The sequence below is a fragment of the Pan paniscus genome, chromosome 5 (genome assembly GCF_029289425.2).
Source record: "Pan paniscus chromosome 5, NHGRI_mPanPan1-v2.0_pri, whole genome shotgun sequence".
Lineage (NCBI taxonomy): Eukaryota > Metazoa > Chordata > Mammalia > Primates > Hominidae > Pan > Pan paniscus.
This window is the reverse complement of record NC_073254.2, coordinates 147,816,101-147,838,322: the sequence shown is the minus strand read 5'-3', so window position 1 is coordinate 147,838,322 and position 22,222 is coordinate 147,816,101. Positions and strand designations below refer to the sequence as shown.

The 22,222-nt window shown below is 34.5% G+C and overlaps 1 protein-coding gene across 1 annotated transcript in view; it reads left to right on the top strand.

Moving 5' to 3' along the window:
* THEMIS (thymocyte selection associated) overlaps positions 1-22,222 on the top strand; it is a 204,074-nt gene that overhangs the window by 53,440 nt on the left and 128,412 nt on the right. The window contains exon 3 of the mRNA XM_003827634.5: positions 21,423-21,881. Within this exon, the coding sequence (XP_003827682.1) occupies positions 21,423-21,881 (459 nt within the window). The remainder of the gene's footprint in view (positions 1-21,422; positions 21,882-22,222) is intronic.

Sequence of the window (22,222 nt, the reverse complement as noted above, 5' to 3'; positions counted from 1 at the left end):
TTCAACCATTTGATCATCACATGTCTAGGCATGAATCTTTGAGTTTAGTCTACTTGAAGTGTATTAAGTTTCTTGAATGTGTAGATTGTTTTTCATCAAATTTTGAAAGTTTTTGCCATTTTTAAAAAATATATTCTTTCTATACCTCTCTCTCTCCACTCTCCTTTTAGGAATCCTATTATTCTTATATTCTTATGCTTTAAGGTGACCCATAGGTCTTTGAGACTTTGTTCTTTTCTTTATACTTTTTTTCCTCTGCCCCTGAATGTATAATCTCAATTGCATTTTCTTCACATTTGATTTACGTTATCTATTTGGTAAGATATTATTCTCATACTTTTGTTCTAGTTATGTAGACATGATTTTCTATAGTTCTTTGCATATATTTTAAATAGCTAATTTAAGTTTTTCTTCTCTAGTAAGTCTGATATCTGGGCTTTCTTAGAGACAGGTTATGCTATTATTATTATTATTATTATTTCCATAGATTCAGGGTTACAAGTAGTTTTTGATTACATGGATAAGTTCTTTAGTGGTGATTTCTGAGATTTTAGTGCACCCACCAACAAAGCAGTGAACACTCTACCCAATATGTAGACTTTTAATCCCTCACCCCCTTCCAACCTTCCCCACTAAGTCCCCAAATTCCATTTATCACTCTTATGCCTTTGTGTCCTCATAGCTTAGCTCCTACTTGTAAGTGAGAACATATGATATTTAGTTTTTCATTCCTGAGTTATTGCAGTTAAAATAATTGCATCCAACTCCATCCAAGTTGCTGCAAAAGACATTATTTCATTTCTTTTTATGGATGAGTAATATTCCATGGTGTATATATACTTCATTTTTTAATCCATTTGTTGGTTGATGGACAGTCAGGTCAGTTCCATATCTTTGCAATTGTGAATTGTGCTGTTATAAACATGTGTATGCATGTGTCTTTTTCATACAATGACTTTTTTTCCTTTGAGTAGATATGCGGTAATGGAATTGCCAGATTGTTCTACTTTTGGTTATTTAAGGAATCTCCATACTGTTTTCCATAGTGGTTGTACTAACTGATATTCTCACCAGCAGTCTAAAAGTGTTTCCTTTTCATGAGATTTATGCCAACATCTATCATCTATTGTTTTTTGACTTTTTTATTATGGCTATTCTTTCAGGAGTAAGGTGGTATCTCATTGTGGTTTTAATTTGCATTTCCCTGATTATTAGTTATGTTGGGCATTTTTCATATGTTTGTTGTTCATATGTGTATAGTCTTTTGAGAAATATCTGTTCATGTAATTTGCCCACTTGTTGGTGGGATTATTAGTTTTCTTCTTGCTTATTTGTTTGAGTTCCTTATAGATTTTAGATACTAGTCCTTGGTTGGATGCATAGTTTGCAAATATTTTCTCCCACATTGTGGGTTATCTGTTTACTCTGCTGCTTATTTCTTTTGCTGTGTGGAAACTCTTCAGTTTAATTAGGTCCCATTTATTTATTTTTTGTGGCATTTGCTTTTGGTGTCTTAGTCATGAATTATTTGCCTAAGCTCATGTCTAGAATAATTTTTCTGATGTTATCTTCCAGAACTTTATGGTTTCAGGTCTTATATTTCAACTTTTGATCCATCTTGAGTTGATTTTTGTATAACATGAGAAATGGGGATCAAGTTTCATTCTTGTACATGTGGCTTGCCAGTTTTTCTAGCACCATTTATTGAATATTATATTGTTTCCCTAATTTATGTTTTTGTATGCTTTGTTGATGATCACCTGACTGTAAGTATGTGGCTTTATTTTTGGGTTCTGTATTCTGTTCCATTGGTCTATGTGCATATTTTCATACAAGTACCATGTTGTTTTGGTGACTATAGCCTTGTAGTATAATTTGAAATTCTGTGAAGAAAGTCATTGGTAGCTTGATGGGGATGGCATCTACTTTAAAGTTCATATGGTAACAAAAAAGAGCCCACATTGCCAAGTCAATCCTAAGCCAAAAGAACAAAGCTGGAGGCATCACGCTACCTGACTTCAAACTATACTACAAGGCTACAGTAACCAAAACAGCATGGGACTGGTACCAAAACAGTGATATAGACCAATGGAATGGAACAGAGCCCTCAGAAATAATGCCACATATCTACAACTATCTGATCTTTGACAAACCTGACAAAAACAAGAAATGGGGAAAGGATTCCCTATTTAATAAATGGTGCTGGGAAAACTGGCTAGCCATATGGAGAAAGCTGAAACTGGATCCCTTCCTTACACCTTATACAAAAATTAATTCAAGATGGAGTAAAGACTTAAATGTTCGACCTAAAACCATAAAAACCCTAGAAGAAAACCTAGGCAATATCATTCAGGACATAGGCTTGGGCAAGGACTTCATGTCTAAAACAACAAAAGCAATGGCGACAAAAGCCAAAATTGACAAATGGGATCTAATTAAACTAAAGAGCTTCTGCACAGCAAAAGAAACTACCATCAGAGTGAACAGGCAACCGACAAAATGGGAGAAAATTTTTGCAATCTACTCATCTGACAAAGGGCTAATATCCAGAATCTACAATGAATTCAAACAAATTTACAAGAAAAAAAACAAACAATCCCATCAAAAAGTGGGCAAAGGATATGAACAGACACTTCTCAAAAGAAGACATTTATGCAGTCAACAGACATGTGAAAAAATGCTCATCATCACTGGCCATCAGAGGAATGCAAATCAAAACCACAATGAGATACCATCTCACACCAGTTAGAATGGCGATCATTAAAAAGTCAGGAAACAACAGGTGCTGGAGAGGATATGGAGAAATAGGAACACTTTTACACTGTTGGTGGGACTGTAAACTAGTTCAACCATTGTGGAAGACAGTGTGGCGATTCCTCAGGGATCTAGAACTAGAAATACCATTTGACCCAGCCATCTCATTACTGGCTGTATAATCCTATTACCCAAAGGATTATAAATCATGTTGCTGTAAAGACATATGCACACATATGTTTATTGCAGCACTTTTCACAATAGCAAAGACTTGGAACCAACCCAAATGTCCAACAATGGTAGACTGGATTAAGAAAATGTGGCACATATACACCATGGAATACTATGCAGCTGTAAAAAATGATGAGTTCATGTCCTTTGTAGGGACATGGATGAAGCTGGAAACCATCATTCTCAGCAAACTATCACAAGGACAAAAAAACCAAACACCGCATGTTCTCACTCATAGGTGGGAATTGAACAATGAGAATACATGGACACAGGAAGGGGATCATCACACACCGGGGCCTGTTGTGGGGTGGAGGGAGGGGGGAGGAATAGCATTAGGAGATATACCTAATGTTAAATGACGAGTTAATGGGTGCAGCACACCAACATGGCACATGTATACGTATGTAACCAACCTGCACATTGTGCACATGTACCCTATAACTTAAAGTATAATAAAATAACAATAATAATAATAATAATAATAATAATAATTTGAAATTGAGTAACGTGATGCCTCCAGATCTGTTCTTTTTGGTTAGTATTGCTTTGGCTCTGTGGGCTCTTTTTGGTTCCATAAAAATTTTAGGATTGCTTTTTCTAATTCTGCAAAGAATGATGCTGGTATTTTGATGGGAATTACATTGAATCCGTAGATTCCGTTGGGCAGTGTGGTCATTTTCACAATATTGACTCTTCCCATCTGTGAGCATGGGATGTGTTTCCATTTGTTTGTGTTACTGATAATTTCTTTCAGCAGTATGTTTTAGTTTTCCTTATAAAGTTCTTTCACCTCCTTGGTTAAAATATAAGATTGGTTTTTGTTTTTGTTTAGGTTTCTTTTGCAGCTATTGTGAAGGGATTGGGTTCTTGATTTGATTCTCAGTTTGGTCATTGTTGATATAAAGCAGTGCTACTGATTTGTATACATTGATTTTGTAACCTGAGACTTTGCTAAATTTGTTTATCAGATCTGGGAGCTTTTTGGATGAGTCTTTAGGTTTTTCTAGGTGTACGATGATATCATTGGCAAATAGCAACAGTTTGACTTCCTCTTTTCCAATTTGGATGCCCTTTATTTCTTTCTCTGGTCTAATTGCTCTGGCTAGGACTTCCAGTACTATGTTAAAGAGAAGTGGTGAAAGTTGGCATCCTTGTCTTATTCCAGTTCTCAGTGGGAATGCTTTCAACTTTTCCCCATTCAGTATGATGTTGGCTGTGGGTTTGTCATATTTGGCTTTTATTACTTTGAGGTAAGTCCCTTCTATACCTATTTTTTTAGCGTTTCTATCATAAAGAGATGCTGAATTTTATCAAATGCTTTTTCCACATCTATTGAGACAATTATGTGATTTCTGTTTTTAATTCTGTTTATGTGATGTATCACATTTATTTACCTGTGTTTGTTAAACTATCTCTGCATCCCTGGGATGAAACTCACGTGATAATGATGTATTATCTTTTTGATTTGCTATTGGATTTAGTTAGCTAATATTTAGTTGAGGATTTTTGCACCTATATTCAGGGATTTTTGTCTGTAGCTTTCTTTTTTTTTGTTAAGGCCTTTCCTGGTTTTGGTGTTAGGGCGATACTGGCTTCATAGAATGTTTAGGGAGGATTCTATGTTTCTCTATTTTTTTGGAATAGTTTCAGTAGGATTGGTTGTAATTCTTCTTGGAATGTCTAGTAGAATTCAGCTGTGAATCTAGCTGGCCCTGGGCTTTTTTTGGTTGGCAATTTTCAAATTACTGGTTCAATCTCACTGCTTGTTATTGGTCTGCTCAGGGTTTCTATTTCTTTGTGATTTAATCTAGGAGGATTGTATGCTTCCAGGTATTTATCCAATTCCTCTAGATTTTCTAGTTTGTGCACATAAAGGTGTTCATAGCAGTTTTGAATGATCTTTTGTATTTATGTGGTATTGGTTGTAATATCTCCAATTTCATTTCTAATTGAGCTTATTTAAATCTTCTCTCTTTTTTTCTTGGTGAATCTCACTCTGCAGGAACAGCTTCTATTGATTGCTTGCCCTCTCCCACTGTGTACAGGTCATACTTTCTTGTTCCTTTGCCTTCTCATAATTTTTGTTTGAAACTGGATGTTTTAAATGATATAATGTGGCAATTGTATAATCAAACTGTTTCCTTTTCCCAGGGCTTGCTGTTATTGGTAGTTGTTTGTTTAGTGAATTTTCTGAACTAAATCTGTAAAGTCTGCATTCTCCATCATGTGTGGCCACAGAAGTCCCTGCTTAGTTAGCTTAGTGGACAACTGATGTCTGAACAGAGATTTACTTACACAGTTGAAACCATGTTTTCAGTATGTGTTGAAGGGCTCTGTTGTTAATTTGGGAACATTCTGTCAACACTCAGTCAGGCAATTGAAAATTCTAGCTTAGCCTTGAATTTGGGCTCAGGTAGAGCCTCAGTTAGCCAGAATTGAGAGGTGAGGGCTTTTGTGGGTCTTTCTTGAGTATGCAAACAGTCCTGGGCATGTGTTTAAAATTACTCATCTGACTTTCTGGATTCTTAGGAATATGTTGGAACTTTTCAATTTTTTTTATGGACATCTCATTTCCCAGCTATTCTTTTTAAGTTTTTGGGTTAGCCTATTATTTTTTTCCCATCACTGCAGGTAGCCACAAAAGTTAAACAATTTTCTTTTATTATTTTTGGCAAGTGCTCTGAGAAAAGCCTTTCCCCAATAATGAGTTCAAAATGAGATCAAAGAGACAACCATGCAAGTGTGATCTTCCAGAGAGCCACCAGATATGTCAAATAATAACAATTCTCTGGGATTGAGCTTTGAAGATACTTCAACCTCTTACTGCTTTCTCCTGTGACTGTCAGGTTGATTATTTTTTCATGATTACAGGTTGTTAGTTTTCAAGGTTACGGTGGACCTGAGTGTCGGGGAGGAGAGAATGGGAATACAAGTTAAAGTGCCACAAAGTTTGCTGTTCTTACCAAGATTCAGCCATTTTTCTTCAATAAATGCTTCCCAGGTTGCTCCAATTATTTGGTTAATTTTTCGAGTTTTGAAAAAAATTGACCTGCTCTTCTGTATTAAAGTATGTAAACTCATATATCCTCAAATTTATCCAATAATTTAAAAGCATTGAAGATGACAATACCTTGGCAAGAGTGCCCAGAATTACTTCTTTGTAAATAAAGAAAATCTACTGAGGAAAGATACCCAGCCTTTGACCAATAAACATAGCTTTATAGATGCAGCTTCAGCAAATGCAAGCTCAAGAAAAAGTCAAGAGGGTAAAGGTTTTCAGAGTTTGACAAGCACACTTTCAGGGGATATACTGGAGCCTTTTTTTTTTTTTTTACTAAAATTTGAATGGAGAACTAAACTCCAAATATATGCACCACTGGTTTCATCCTATATTAATATTTTATTTCCATATGTCTCTTTTGTCACCTCAAAAATGTTCAATTATTTTAAAAGAAATAATAAGCAATCATTTCAGTAATGAATGAAACAAAACATACTGCTTTTAGAAAACACTCTTTCTAGCTGAAGCATTTTATGAGCTAGAAAACATGCCAATCTTGCCAAAAGCAACAAAAATATATCCTATTCGGTAGTTGATTACATTATCTCCATAGATTGGTAAATCATGTCATGTGTGGTTTATAGTGAAGTTCCAAATTTCTGGATTACCTCCTGGAAAGATTTGTCCCTCTTTCAGAGTGTTATGAAGCATGAATAATAAACATATTCTCTTAGTCATGAGAAATAGCCTGAGAGTGTTTCAATACCATTTTTATGAAGAACATAGATTTTTTTTTTCCCAAACAGCAAGTTCACATTTTCTCCAAATGATATGGTGAAGGAAGACTGTAGTTGCATCTATAAAACCACCCTTAAAATTATAAGGCCAGATAAAGACATTTTTCTGTTTTAATATTTAGACTATACTCTATGAATTTTGTTGCTGTGTAGGAATTTTGTTTCGGGAGGTAGCAGACATGAAGGAAATGTTTGAGATGGAACATCCTCTACTACCCTTTACCCTATCCTGTCCATAACACACACTCAAATGAAGATACCAATGATGTACCAGACATTGTTCTTAATATTTTTACATATAAAACTTTTCTAAACACTTTTATGTATATATAAGTTACTAATTGAATTCAGACTTTACAGATGAGAAAACAGAATCACCAAGTAATTTGCCCCAAGTCACATAGCAAGTGGTTACGCTGAGTCTGCCCTAGCACTGTCCAATAAAAATATAATATGAACCTCATATGTGATTTTAAATGTTCAATATCCACATTTACTACTTACATATATCTGCATAGTAAGTTGTGTCTAAATTCGGCAACTTTAAACAACATTTCTCACATAATTTGTGAGGTTGAGGAATCAGGAGTGCTTTAGATGCTATAGTTCTGCCTCAGGGTCTTTCATGGAGTTGCAGTGAAGCCGTAGGCAGGGAATGGAGTCTCTGAAGATTTGACTGTGATTTGGAGATCTATTATCAAGTTCATTCACATGGCTGTTCTGGGAGGCTTCAGTTCTTTACCACATGGTCCTCTCCATAGGGTTCTCACTGACTTAGTGGTCTGAGAGTGGAAACAAGCCCAAGACTGAAACCAGTCTTCTATGACCTAATCTCAGAAGTGACATACCATCACTTCTGCCATACCCTTTTGATCACACAGATCAGTGCTAGTGCAATCTGGGAGGGCACTGAACAAGGGTGTGACTACCAGGAGGGAGAAATAACTGGGCACCATCTTGGAGGCTACCTAGCACAGATATCTTTCTTCAAAAATTAAAAAAGAAAGGTGACATTAATTTTAATATGTTTTATTTAAAATGTGTATCTAGGATATTATACTTTCAACAACTTATTGATATAAAATTATCAAAATATTTTACATCTTTTCATGCTAACCCTTTAAGATATGATATATATTTTCCACTTATAGTACATCTCAATTTAGACTGTCCAAATTCAAGTAGCCACATTTCAAGTGCTCAGCACAATGGCTACGTTAATGGTACAGTTTTGGAAATAACAGATCTGAACAGTATGTATAGGTCCAGATTTGTGTTCTGAAGCACTTCTTGCTTAATCATAGAAAAAAAAAAGAGGTGATATTTTTGTCAATCAACATTAATGCCATAATAAGGAATTTTTCTACTATATGCAGTAGCATTGTAATGTTAAAACGATTTGAACTAATATCACTCCTAGAACAAGAGGAAACAGAAAATTTTAGATGAATGTTAGAAAATTTACTAAATTCACTAAATAGAAAATTTCTTTCATATGTTTCATAGATTTAAACCATGTATTAAAAACAAGCTTTGGGACGTGCTTCGTACTTAAATTAATTTCTACCAGATAAAAGGATTTCATCTATCAAGTTGTCAGGAAACTCTTAAGTAGCCAGGAAGCTACTAGGGTGATACCACCCTTCCATGAATTACATCACTAAGGAGACAGTGAGCCCAGTTGCACAGCAGGCAGGATAAACTTCATGTCTCAGAGGTTGTCTTTGACCCCCAAGACCCCCAAAGTGACACAGGGGTTGCTGAACACATAATTGGGGAACCCTGAGCTTACAAACCCCAAACATTTAAGGGGTTGCTGGTGAACTGCCAACTTTTGCCCTCCAAGAAAAATTATATATATTACCTTGGAATGTAAAATAATTCCTTTGAGGTGAGGAGAAAGACTTTTCTATCCTAGAATGTCTCTGGGGAGGGAGACATTCTCTTATCATTTTTATACTAGTTGAAAAGAAACCTGCTACCTCTAGCTCCCAAGGCGTATAGAAATGCCACGGAGAATTCTCTTCCAACATGACTATATCCCTTAAGCCGTAAGACTTTTAAAAATCATTTTTATTGTACATGTGAAAAATTCAGAAAAGTATTAAAATAACTGATGACAGAAATTGAATTAATAGAATTGTTTCTGTAAGAAATTAATTAAGGCTAAATGGCTAAAATTTATAAAATCTGCTCCTTTATGCCTGGGTACCAAATATGTGATACATTAACATTGTTAATTCTAACACATTAACAACGACCATTGTTTCATTTGGAGAATTATATACTCCATTAACAGAAAATATGTATTACATTCAATCGTCATTCATTGTATTTTCATCTACTATTGAAATGATCAATCTTTCATCTTTATTTTATTATTGTAGCTGATTTTTTATTTGATTAAAATATAAGTTTCTAAAGGACCTGATAGGAAAATTATTATGCAAAAAATATATACATTTGCTAGCTTTAAATAACCTTTCCATCTTCTGTTTTTTAGGGACTTTTGTTAAAAGAAGCAAGGAATGTAAGTCAGAAGTTGCTACTGTTTTTCCATCTGGATGTTATGATAAAACATGACTCAGAGCAGCCCTAAATAGAGCTCCTGCCTTTTAGATAATTCACTATCCAAGGAATCAGGGGCTATTTTTCCAAATTTTCTGGGTCAACTTCTCTTAAGGTACTATTTCCCACTGTGCTCACTTAAGCAAAGTAAACTCAGCTGTGTCTACCTTACAACATCTTTTCTTTGACGAAAAGGGGTATTTTGTATAAACTATGCAAGAAAATGTGAATTAATCAACGTGCAAAAGAAATTCAGGCTTTTAAAATAATTTTAAGATCTATTTCTTGGTCTATTTTTTTCTCTTGCTTTTTAGTTCATGATCAGATTATTTCTCTGCATCCTTGGTCTTTGGATAACTACCATGTATATCAGCCAAAAGACAGACAGCTTTTGCAGTTCTAGGTTAAAATGATTCTGTTACTCATCTATGTGCATTGTAATATCAGATCAGAATTCTGTCAGAAAGATCATTTTAAAGGAGGCTGTTCCACAGCTGGTGCTGTTCTAAAAGTTTTCTTGGTATTAATGTTTTATCTCCATCTTCTAAAATCTATCTCATCACTCATTGTCCTTACCATCCATCTTTCTTACCGGCACAATTCTGAAAGCTTTTTATGATGTTACCTTAACAGTACCAGCAGGGAAGGACTCTCATGAGAGGAACTAGATTGCCCTTAAACAATTGGATCTTCTGTTTCTTGCATCTTAACTGAACGTTGGTAGAGAACATTTCTATAATTATACACAGTTACATTTTGGGGATTTAGAGGTTCTGCCACTGGAATGCAAGCAGAGTTTCCCTATACTTCCTGACCCCCAACACGCCATATATGGCAGCCTCCCCCACCATCAATGTACAACACTGGAGTGGTACATTTGTTGCAAGTAGTGAAACTTCATTGACACATCATCTTCACTCAAAGTTCACAGTTTATATTTGGGTTCACTTTTGGTGTTGTACATTCTGTGGGTTTTGATAAATGTAGAATGACACATATCCACTTTGATAGTATCATACAAAATAGTTTCACCACCCTAAAAATCCTTTGTGCTCCGCCTACTCATTCCCCTCTCTCCTCTAATCCGTGGTAACCACTGATCCTTTTCCTGTCTCCATATTTTGCCTTTTTCAGAGCGTCATATAGTTGGAATCATATAGTATGTAGCCTTTAAAGATTGATTTCTTTCACCTACTAATACGTATTTAAGGTTCTTACATGGCTTTTCATAATGTAATAAGTCATTTATTTTTAGTGCCAAGTAATATTTCAATGTCTGGATGTACCACAGTTTATCCATTCACCTACTGAAGGGCATCGTTATTACTTCCAAGCCTTGGCAATTATGAATAAGGCTGCTATAAACATTCACGTGCAGGATTTTGTGTGAAGATAAAGAACCCGAGTTTTTAAAGCTATAAGATGTATTTATTTTTCTGTTTTACAAGTAACACATGCATGTTGTAGAAAATTAGAAAATGGGAGAAAATGCAGGAAAGTAAATAAAACTCACTGTAATGTCATCACCAGACTCATCTAGCATTAATATTAGATACATTTGTTTCTGTTGTTTTCCAGTACATTGTACACATGCATACATATAGACACATGTTTTAGCATAATGGGAAAAAATCTTATTCTGAGGACTTGCCTGTGTCATTAAATATTCTTCAAAGCATAATTTGTATTTTCTAGGTAATAGTCCCTCACATGCATATTCCATAATGTATTCAATCCATCCTGAACATGGCCATTTATACAATTTGTACTGTGATGAACAGCCTTTTAAACTAAAATTTTGTCTGCATTTCTGATTATTATAATAATCTTATATACATAGAAGTAAAAATGTTTTTAAAGATCTGATACATATTGTCAATCACATTTCATAAAGGCTCTACTAATTTGCATTCCAACTAGGAACTTTCGAGGGGGCCAATCTAAGTGCTTTTTTGAGGGTGTGACTTAACTGTTTGTCTTTCCCATCTCATTTTTTTGAGTTAATAGCATTATAACAATTTCCACATAACAACATTCACCTGTTTAAAATATACAATTCAATGGCTTTTAGTATCCCTGTCTCCATTTTTTTAGAAACATGAAATTTTAAATCTTCAGCATCCTTGAAAATGGCAGGGCCTGACAGACCTGGCAGAGGGTCCCACTGTCAACGATGCCCTGTAGTCAGGTAGGGGAACCAAGATGTGCAGTGCTTAGGTGAGTCGTGCAAGGGAAGAGTTGTTCTTATAAGGGTGTTTGTTTTGACCTATTTAACTTCTTTCTAGAATTGTGAGTAAGTAAATATGGCCAGAAACTAATGAATTAAAAAACTTTTAGAAATGAGTTGTTAATTGGCTGGGCACAGTGGCTCATGCCTGTAATCCCAGCTCTTTGAAAGGCTTAGGTGGGAGGATGGCATGAACCCAGGAGTTCGAGGATGTAGTGATCTGTGACTCCACCACTACACTCCAGCCTGGGTGAAAGCAAGACTCCATCTCAAACAAATTGAAAATTAAAAAAAGAGGTGATAATCATTATTTGCAAATAGTAACATTACCCTGAAAAACAGAGTATCAAATGAGACAAAATGTTGAAACTTGGTAAGATGACAAGATGAACAAATATGTAAAACAACTGTATGTACATAAAGGAATATATTCTTACATATAAGAATACATATAGTTATAATTTTCCATTTATAAACACTTAGAATATATAGGGGTAACATATTTTATAACTTTAACTCATTTATTTACTTAAAAAGTATTATACAAGTTTACTTATTTATTAAAAAATAAACAGATGTGCTTGAATCAGAAAACTGAATATTATAAATATATCAATTACATATGAATTAATTTATGTTCAACATAATGCAGAATAAAATTTCCATATTATAATCATAATTATTACTATGTTGCCTCTTGAGAGAGTAATTGTAAAAATCACTTGGGAGAATAAACAAGTGAACATATTCAAGCAAATATTTTAAAAATAGGATAATGAGGGAGTACTTGTCCTGCCAACATTAATGTCTGATACAAAGTTATAATAAATGGTACTATATGTTGCTTACAGAAAATCAAAAACTGCATCAATAAATTACTTTTACAATAGTGATACTAGTTGTTATAGAAGCGTCACAGCAATGTTTTTAATTTGACTCTAGTGCCATGCACTTAAGCATTTGTTTATAGCTCAGAAACAGACTTTAATGTAGAGTATTATTTGCTGTTTGATAAAGTTTTTACTGCACATCTGGGTTTAAAGGAAGAATTATTTAGTAAATTGTTCTAGTATAGTTAATAATGTAGCAAACAGTAGATCAAATTGGATCATCAACATTATACCATAGCAAAAGAAATTTGAAATAGATGAAAACATCACATTTTAAGGAAAACTATCTTATGTCTATATTTGAAACAACTTTCAAGTTACAAATATAATAGAAAACCATAAGGAAACAATATATTTGAATACATAAAATGAAACTTTCTGTCATAAAGTAAAAAAAATGAGGAAGAAATGTTTAATAGCAAAGGAAGATAACTCAATTTTTAAAAGACTAAATGTCACTGAAATGGAAAACAGAAAAATCAATAAATATTCTAGTAGAACACTAATAGGAAAATGGACAAAGCTTAGAAGAAATTCAAATGGTTTATAATTGTGTAGAAATTAGTTTGTACTAACACAATAACAACTTTTCCACCTATATAGGTATCTAAGCTTTTGCATTTATGAAGTTGGGAAAAATATTGTCAAAGGGTCACTCTTAAACCTAACTGAGGAGTGTATCCTTCCTGAAAATAAATTTTGTAATAGATTGAGTAGCTTCTTTGAAAATACATGTAATATATTTTGAATTCCATCTACATCTTATGCATGTACAGAGATAATTATTGATGACACAGGTACATTTAGTCTTGGTTCTGCCATCCTGGAACCAGTACTGTGCTGAGAAAAGAGCCTTTATAATGTTTAAAGCTTTAACTCAGTGCTTCCACTTGTCGAATCAACTCCAAAGAAATAATCGTTTTAGAATTATTTGTAATAGGAAAATAATAGAATCAACTTAAATGTCCAACAGTGAGGAATCGGGTAAATCATGATACATTCCTTACAACATATTATTCATCTATTAACAACTATATTTGTGAAAAATATTGTAAAGCATGGGGTTTATTCGGTTCAGTATTAAATGAGACAAGTAGGAGTCAAATGAAGTGTCTATAGGAGAGTTTCGACATTGTTTAAAACATTTTTATCTCTCTGTATATATATCAAGTTAAAAAATGTCAGAATTTTAAAAGCAGCTGTTTCAGTCCAGTGAGAATGAGTGATTTTAATTTTATTTTAAATTTGTTAAAATTTTTTTGAGAATATATATAGATATATATATATGCATACATATATACACATACTACACACACATGCACACAGAAACACAAACACACAAATAGAAATTTAGGCTGGGTTCCTTGGTGTGTTTTAGTGCTTTGATTTAACAATTTCCTCATATATAAAGTAGAGAAAACATTAATAGCATTTATCTTACAAAATTCTTCAGAGGATCAAATAAATTAAATGAGGAGATTAGCTTACGACAGACCATGGCACATAACATGTACTCAACAACAGTGTTAATATTGTTTTTCTCATTATTATTATCTTTTAAAAATTTGGGGGGGCTCCTCTGTTTCATGAGCCCCAGCATGGGTAGGCCTTGAATTTTCTCATTGCAGCTCTATTCTTCTTATTATGAGGTAACTTCCTTCTGGCTTTTTGCAGTAGTTGGTCTATTATTTTTAGTTTTTGATGATATGGTAAGTTTTCATCGTTTTCTATCATTTTCTGTGTCTTTTTGTGTATACTTTATATTGGAAGGTCAGGGACGGCCATATCCAGGGCTGCCAGACAGCCAGCATTTAAACTCCTCTTAATCAAACACAAACCTTGGAAAACCCCAATTTGTTTATCTTCAGTGTCTAAAGTGATCAACAATAGCAGCTCCAAATGCTGTGCTCTTTCCTGGAAGTGACTGTCTGGGTCAATCTCTGAACAGTTTTGAGGCAGTTCCATAGGAGTTACTTGCACGAGATCCCCCAGTGCTCTGAAGAAATTCATCTCAGAGCTGTTCAGGTGTTCGTGCTGACCAGGTACCAGGTCAAAGCTTCCAGAGAGGACCGTCAGGGGCCAGTAAGCTCCTGTCCAAGTCAAATCCACTGGGAGAGTTGTGGGTTAGCCAGTTCATGAGCCCAGTGCTGATTTTAGGCAGGATTTTCAAATTCATGCTGTTGAAGTTAGCTTTATTGCCTAGTAATATGGAACCAAAAGAATGTGTTTAGAGAGAAAATGTTCCTTTTTATATACTGGTGAATTTAGAAAAACAAAAATTCAGTTTTCTTTATTGTGCAAATCAAAATCTATTTAAATCCTAAGCCCTGACATTCATTTAATACTTATGGTTACATTGGGAAATTATAGCTCTTTCTAATTTGAATTTAATGTAAACTGATTTTTAATTGTTTTGTATAACCATGAGTAACAGATTTTTTTGAACAATGCATGATAAAAATCAGCAAATATGTCAGACAAAGCACAATGTTACAAGGAAACACCACAGCATATGTTGACAGTTATAGAAGAATTGCTGCTGTTTTCACCCTTCACACCAGAATAATTTCTTCAATATTTACCTCTCATGTGTAGAGAGAGAAACATATGGGGCTTTACATAATCATAAGCATAAACAGGTGGCTACTTAGGTACATTTAATTTGCAGGCAACATCAATACTGAACAACACAATCAGCTCCACATGGCTCCCAAACTCTTTCTACTAACATTCCATTAACAAAATTAAGATCATTAAAATAGAGGGAGGGTATAGTCCTCCCTCAACTGGCTTCAGCTACCTTTCAGAGTCATGAATAAAACACTTTTTCAAAAATGCCTTGGCATTTTGCTGTTTCCTTTGTTCAAGGGAACTTCAGTAACTGTGTATAATGTATACCTTGTGAATAACAACGAGCAGCATAATATTTGCATTTAAAATGTGCTTACATCTTTTATTCTCCCTATAATCTGCTCATTATGGGCATAAAATTATGATGGTTAAATTCTAAGTAATTTATCAAAGCATGGGGTCGGACAAGCTCCTCAAAGCAACCTGGAAATATTTCTCCAAAGGCAGTCCACCTAAAGAGGTCACCTGAGGCTCATTTCCATATTCAAACATGCTGGTGAAATCTGTGGAAATTATCATTCCTGGAAATTTTTGCTCAATCTGTGCCAGATGCTGAGCTGTAGATTCCATATATTTTGTTATCTCGATTTTGATCCAGGCTAGAATATCTAATTTGTCCTCGTTGGCATTGAAATTACATAGGTACTAATTTTTCTGACCTTATAACCATCCTACAATGGCTTAGAATCCCAGAGTAAAGGCAAATGAGGAGATTTAATAACCACTATGTTTTTAATCATTTGGTGCTTACTAGCTGTTAAGTACTATCTAATCATGTTACCTGTATTAGCTTATTTAATCACCACAATGACTTTATGTGGTAGATGATATAATTTTTCTCATTTTATGAAAAATGAAATTGTAGCCCTGAGACTTTAAATTCTGAAGTATACACGTTAAGGAAGAGGCTGAGGCCAGAATTAAAACCCAGGCTAATAGGAATTGTCAAGCCATAATCTTAACCACCCCACTCTAGTTGTGTTCCCTTTATCCTGAAAGTTCTACTGCCCAAAATCACCTAGGGCCTGGGAATCCTGAAAATTCTACCTAAAATCACCTAGGGCTAGGAACAGCAAATATGTGGTATTGTGAAGATCCTCTTAACAATGCTTTGTGAGAGGTTTGGGGGTGCCTACGGTCTGTGGAGATTCTTTCTAGCCCTGATACGTCTATGTGTCTTCTCAAAACACAAGGAACAGTGCTCTGCAGAACTAATGAGCATCTAGGGAGCTGTGTTGCCAGCAAGGTAATGAAAATAACAATTTCTCACATTCTCTCTCCTCATCGTAGGTCTATTACTCACTCTCGCTGCCTGGGAGAGAGAAAGTTTTAACATGAACAAGTGTATGTATGATGTGTGGCACATTTATTAATAAGCTGTGACTACAATAAAGCTTTAGGCCTAGATATCAGATTATATCATTTGATCTTAAGAGCTAACATTATTAATATGTAATTTGTTAAGCATCCCAAATGTGTTAGGTTTTGCAGTCACTCCTTTCAAGGAGTTTAAATGTTACTGGGAAAGTTTGTTTGTTTTCGCCATGCAATGGTTGAACCAAAGAGGTAAAAATGAATTGAAAGATTTTATGATATATTCTTTTACCTCTGCAGGTAAAAGCAATATGAAAAACTATTAATAACTACTGCAGACAGTTTCAATTCAATTATTATTATTATTACTATGATTGTTTTGTGATGGAGTCTCACTCTGTTGCCCAGGCTGGAGTGCAGTGACATGATCTTGGCTCACTACAACCTTCATCTCCTAGGTTCAAGCGATTCTCCTGCCTCAGCCTCCTTAGCAGCTGGGACTACAGGCACGCACCACCACGCCCAGCTTTTTTTTTTTTTTTTTTTTTTTTTTTTTTGTATTTTTAGTGGAGACGGGGTTTCATCATGTTGGCCAGGCTGGCCTTGAACTCCTGACCTCAAATGATTTGTCCCCGCTTGGCCTTCCAAAGTACTGGGATTACAGGCGTGACTCACCACACCTGGCCCCAAATCAATTATTAATGTAAAGACATTTGAACATAGGCATTCTATAGTCTCACTTAGTTTCCCTCAACATTTTAAGAAACTTCCTCACCATCTTTGACATATGTTCTGCCCTCCCAAATACTCAGTTAAATTACTGTGTATCATTTCTTTATCACACACTTTAACTTCCCCCACATTGCTTATTTCTGCTCTTGAAGACTCTTCTTTGAATATTGTTGGAGTCACTCATTAGTTGATGATGTTCAGTGACCTATAATTGACATCAAAATCTGGAGACTCTTCTCAGTTCAGACTATTATTATTTTATATTCCAATACTTTGAGGATTTTGAACTTTTTGCTTTGATAGATTTATAGAATATACTGACTTAAACATCCTTGTTATTATATATTTGTCATATATATTTCTCATTTCACATGTTTCTTGTGGCTTTTCTATCACTGTGTTACATTCCCAAGACAAGTTTTAGGTTGGTATATTCTACAAATGTATCTTTTTCAAGACTACCCCAAATCCAGTGTTCCCATTAGAAGTTCTAGCTCAAGTATCTCTATTCATCTTTAGACTGAAATGGTGTGCATGAAATAACCTATCAAAGCCTTCAAAGTAGGACCAGAGATTATTATTGTTCTTCTCACACCGTGGCATCTGGGGAAGGCTGATCCATGTAAAGAGAGGGCTGGCTGGTGAGACCCATAAACATGTTATTCTCATGAGCAATGTCCTTGTAAGTCATACATGCAACAGGGAGGCAAGACTGGCTTGGTGGCAGGATGCAAACCTTGGATGTCAAAGCTCAGATTGAGATTCCAGAGCGATGACTACCAGTTGTAAAAATTGTAACTATTTTCATATCCCCCTATAGTAATAATATTTCTTTCATTGTCCTCAAAAGATTATTGTAAGGATAAAGATGCATATGAAAAAGTTTTCAAACTTGTAAATTTCTAAACAAATTTCAGTTGTTGCAATTACTGTTAATAACAACTGCAAATCATTAAGAATGGGTTAAAAATATAGACTCACTCAAAACCTAAGATTCAAGGAAAAGAAAGACTACATTCATTTATTAATTAATTTTTAGCAGGTCAATCTATTGCATTTCCCATGATTTTTGTTAGTTAAGTGACGTGTTTTTTTAATGAACAATGTCTCCTAATTCAAAAATAACAATAAAATTTCTTTTGAGAACTAACAGGCCAGGTGTGATGGCTCACACCTGTAATCCCAGCACTTTGGGAGGCTGAGGCGGGCAGATCACCTGAGGTCAGGAGTTCAAGACCAGCTTGGCCAACATGGCGAAACCCTGTCTCTATTAAAAATACAAAAATTAACTGAGTATGGTGGTGCACACCTGCAATCCCAGCTACTCAGGAGGCTGAGGCAGGAGAATCACTTGAACCTGGGAGTTGGAGTTTGCAGTGAGCCGAAATTGTACCACTGCACTCCAGCCTGGGAGACAGAGCAAGACTCCATCTCAAGAAAAAAAAAAAAAAAAGAGATCTGACAATCCTAGGTGGAAATAGACATCTATTTTCATGTGTTAACTTGTTTTATAAAGGTTGCATATTGGCTTATTTTAATAACTTGATTACTCAAGTCTTGGAATGTGTCTTGTCTTTCTTTGGAAGAATAACGAAGCATATTTTTCCCAGTATAAAACGATTGTACACTTTGAGAAAAAGATGAAAAAAAAGTTGGTCACATTTAGATCTAATCAGTCCCAGTGGTGCTTTAGTTTATATTTAACTTTCTTCATTGTGAAACTGAAATTGCAATATGGCATCATATTAAAACAACTACAACATGTCCTAGTTTTTATGGCTTTCAATGCCTGTTTTTAAAAAGGAATGATTTGGATTGGCTGCAATAGTATATGAAGAGATAAGTTAATCAAATATTTTTCCTATATTGTGCCACTTTAGTATGCTAAACTGTGTACTTCATCATCTTTTAAGGAAAAGCACACAGATTCACAGACACATTTTTCTTGCAATAGAGACATCCAGCAAGACAGCTCTGAATAGTGTGATTAACTGAAATAATGATGACCCTTAGTGTTTTAGCCTTTTCCTACTTCATAATATTTTAGGTCTGTTATTACCTTAGGTGAGCTCTATTCCCCAAGAAAGATGACGCCAAATTAATTCTTCTGTGACTTATGTCATCGATATAGCTAGGATAAAAATAAAACTATGTGTCTCTACCTTTTATGAGATTTTAGGTACGTATTTTTTAAAAACTTATTTCACAATAACTGCTGAATTTTCTATACCCTGATAATGATTGTGGACTCTTAGAAATAAATCTTCACACACAGACAAATGAGATTAAACACACACAGGCACACACACACACAAATTCATTTACTGTGGTGAATTCAAGAACACTATTTTATTGAATTCTCCCTGATACAGGATATAATAAAATGAGAAATCCCTTTAAAGTAAATGTGTCTTTCCCTTATTTTAGTCAGGCACACCATACAGTGAGTGAACACTATTCTATTTCTAAAAGTTTTTAGGATAGGTTGCATTTGCTACCTTGCTCATTCCTGCTAAGATTGCATCAGTCACAGTTTTTCAGGAAGTTTATATCTAAAAATCACCAAAATTCCTTTTGTTTGTATGAGTAAAAATGACTTCAAAAATAACTGATTAAAATAATCTTTGAACAGTAACCAAAAATATACAAAAATGACACTATAATTGGCTAAAAATGATTTGATATATAGATGAATTTCACTGGAATACACTTGTTGACAAAATAATAAATGACTTTTTGAAGCTATATAATTTTACTAAGTTTTTAAAAATACACTATCTTCTTAGAGCATGCTAGTATATAATATTATTAATTACTTTTGGGTTAAGAAAGCAATTAACTAATTTCTTCTTTGTCCTCATTTTCTCTGGAATTTATTAAAATCTATTCAATAAATGTATTTCTGAAAGTGATACAAAGCAGATGCTCCCATAAAATAAAAATAAAATAAATCAAACAGAACCACTTAGACATACAATGTACAAAAAGCTGTATCTTAAGTAGTAAAATTTTATTGTAGTAGTTGGTTATCTTGATAGAGAAAACATTTCAAATACTGAAATTAGTGAAATAGATATCAATGAAATAGTGAAAATAGTGCAATTTTCTAACGGAAAAATTAGAGAAGTAATGAGAGAAAATGAGAAGAACAATTGACATATAGTCAAGAGCAGTCAGTCCAGAACAACTACAGAACCTGGTATTTTCAAGGAGGGTTATGTGATATATTATGTTGTGATCTATTAATGTGTGTTTTCCACAAGGGTTTTATAATCAAAGAAATTTGGGAAATTCTGCATCTCATATTCTTCTCTTGAGAGTTACGGTGTATTTAAAGTTTCTGAGAAGTCTTACATTATTTGGACCTATGCAGATACTTTTTCATTGTGGTAAAATACACATGACATTAACTTTACCATTTTAAAGTGTACAGTTCAGTGGCTTTAAGTACATTTGGAATATTGTGCAACCATCACTGCTATCTATCTATTCCAAGCTATATAGCATTTTTTTTTTTTTTTTTGAGAGACAGAGTCTCACTCTGTTGCCCAGGCTGGAGTGCAGTGGAGCGATCGTGGCTCACTACAACCTCTACCTCCTGAGCTCAATCAATCCTGTCACCTCAGCCTCCCAAGTAGCTGGGACTGAAGGTGCACGCCAATATACCCAGCTAATTTTTGTATTCTTTGTGTAGATGGGGTTTCGCCACGTTGCCAAGGTTGGTCTCAAACTCCTGGCCTCAAGTGACCCTCCCACCTCAGCCTCCCAAAGTTCTGGGATTGCAGGCCCAGCTATATAGCTTTTTATTCATGAATGTGACTACAAATCAGTTCCCTTTGGGAATATCTTTTAATTTTAGTGTGTCTAGAGAATATATTCATAAAAAAGCTGAACAAATCCAATCTTCTCATTTTAAAAATAAAAAATTTAAAATGTGACTGAGAAGTAAGATGCCTTGCTTGGGATCACAAAGTAGTTGGAACAGAGCCAGTGTCATCCAGATTTCCCATTTCCAAGAACAGTTTCTTTTCTATTTCAAGGTATTTTCCCCTTGTCTCCATTTGTATTGTCTGGTCTTATGATCTAGTGATCTATAAGCAATACTCCATAATTTTACCTAGAAGAACTCTGCATTAAAACAAGCATCTCTAACCTTTAAAAATATATCACTTTAAAAATGTACGCAGTACTTGTGTTGTAACTCTCTCCTTGTGATTTTCTTGTGAGAACTTTCATTGTAAGAACTCTCTTTTTAATTCACGTAATTCTGTCCTTAGGTCTTTTTAAGATTGTGGCTGATAAAACTCCATACCTTACTATGGAAGAAATCACAAGGACCATTCATATTGGACCAAGTAGACTAGGGCATCCTTGCTTCTATCATCAGAAGGATATAAAACTAGAGAACCTCATCATAAAGCAGGGTGAGCAAATCACGCTCAACTCAGTTGAAGAGATTGATGGAGAAATAATGGTAAGCTGTGCAGTAGCAAGGAATCATCAAACTCACTCATTTAATTTGCCTTTGTCACAAGAAGGAGAATTCTACGAGTGTGAAGATGAACGTATTTATACTCTAAAGGAGATTGTTGAATGGAAGATTCCTAAGAACAGAACAAGAACTGTAAACCTTACAGATTTTTCAAATAAGTGGGACTCAACGAATCCATTTCCTAAAGACTTTTATGGTACCCTGATTCTCAAGCCTGTTTATGAAATTCAAGGTGTGATGAAATGTGAGTATCCACTGAGAATGATGTTCTATGAGCATGAGCATTATGACGTTTGGGAAAGAAAGGTTTTAGAGCCTGAAGAATGGGTGTCTGTCTTTATTTCAACTATTGAGCCTATGAGAGTTAGATTCCTCATCAATCAATAAGCCAACCATATATTTGTTCCAAAGATCATATTGAATAATGAATATACAAGTATGTTGTAAATTGTATGGTGCTATTCACATATGAGGTGCTATAACTATCAGGAACAGACAGATCAAACTACTAATTTATTTTTATTACTGCCAGTTAAATATGACTAGAAAAGAGCTACTTTTAAAAAATAGAACATATTTAGTTAG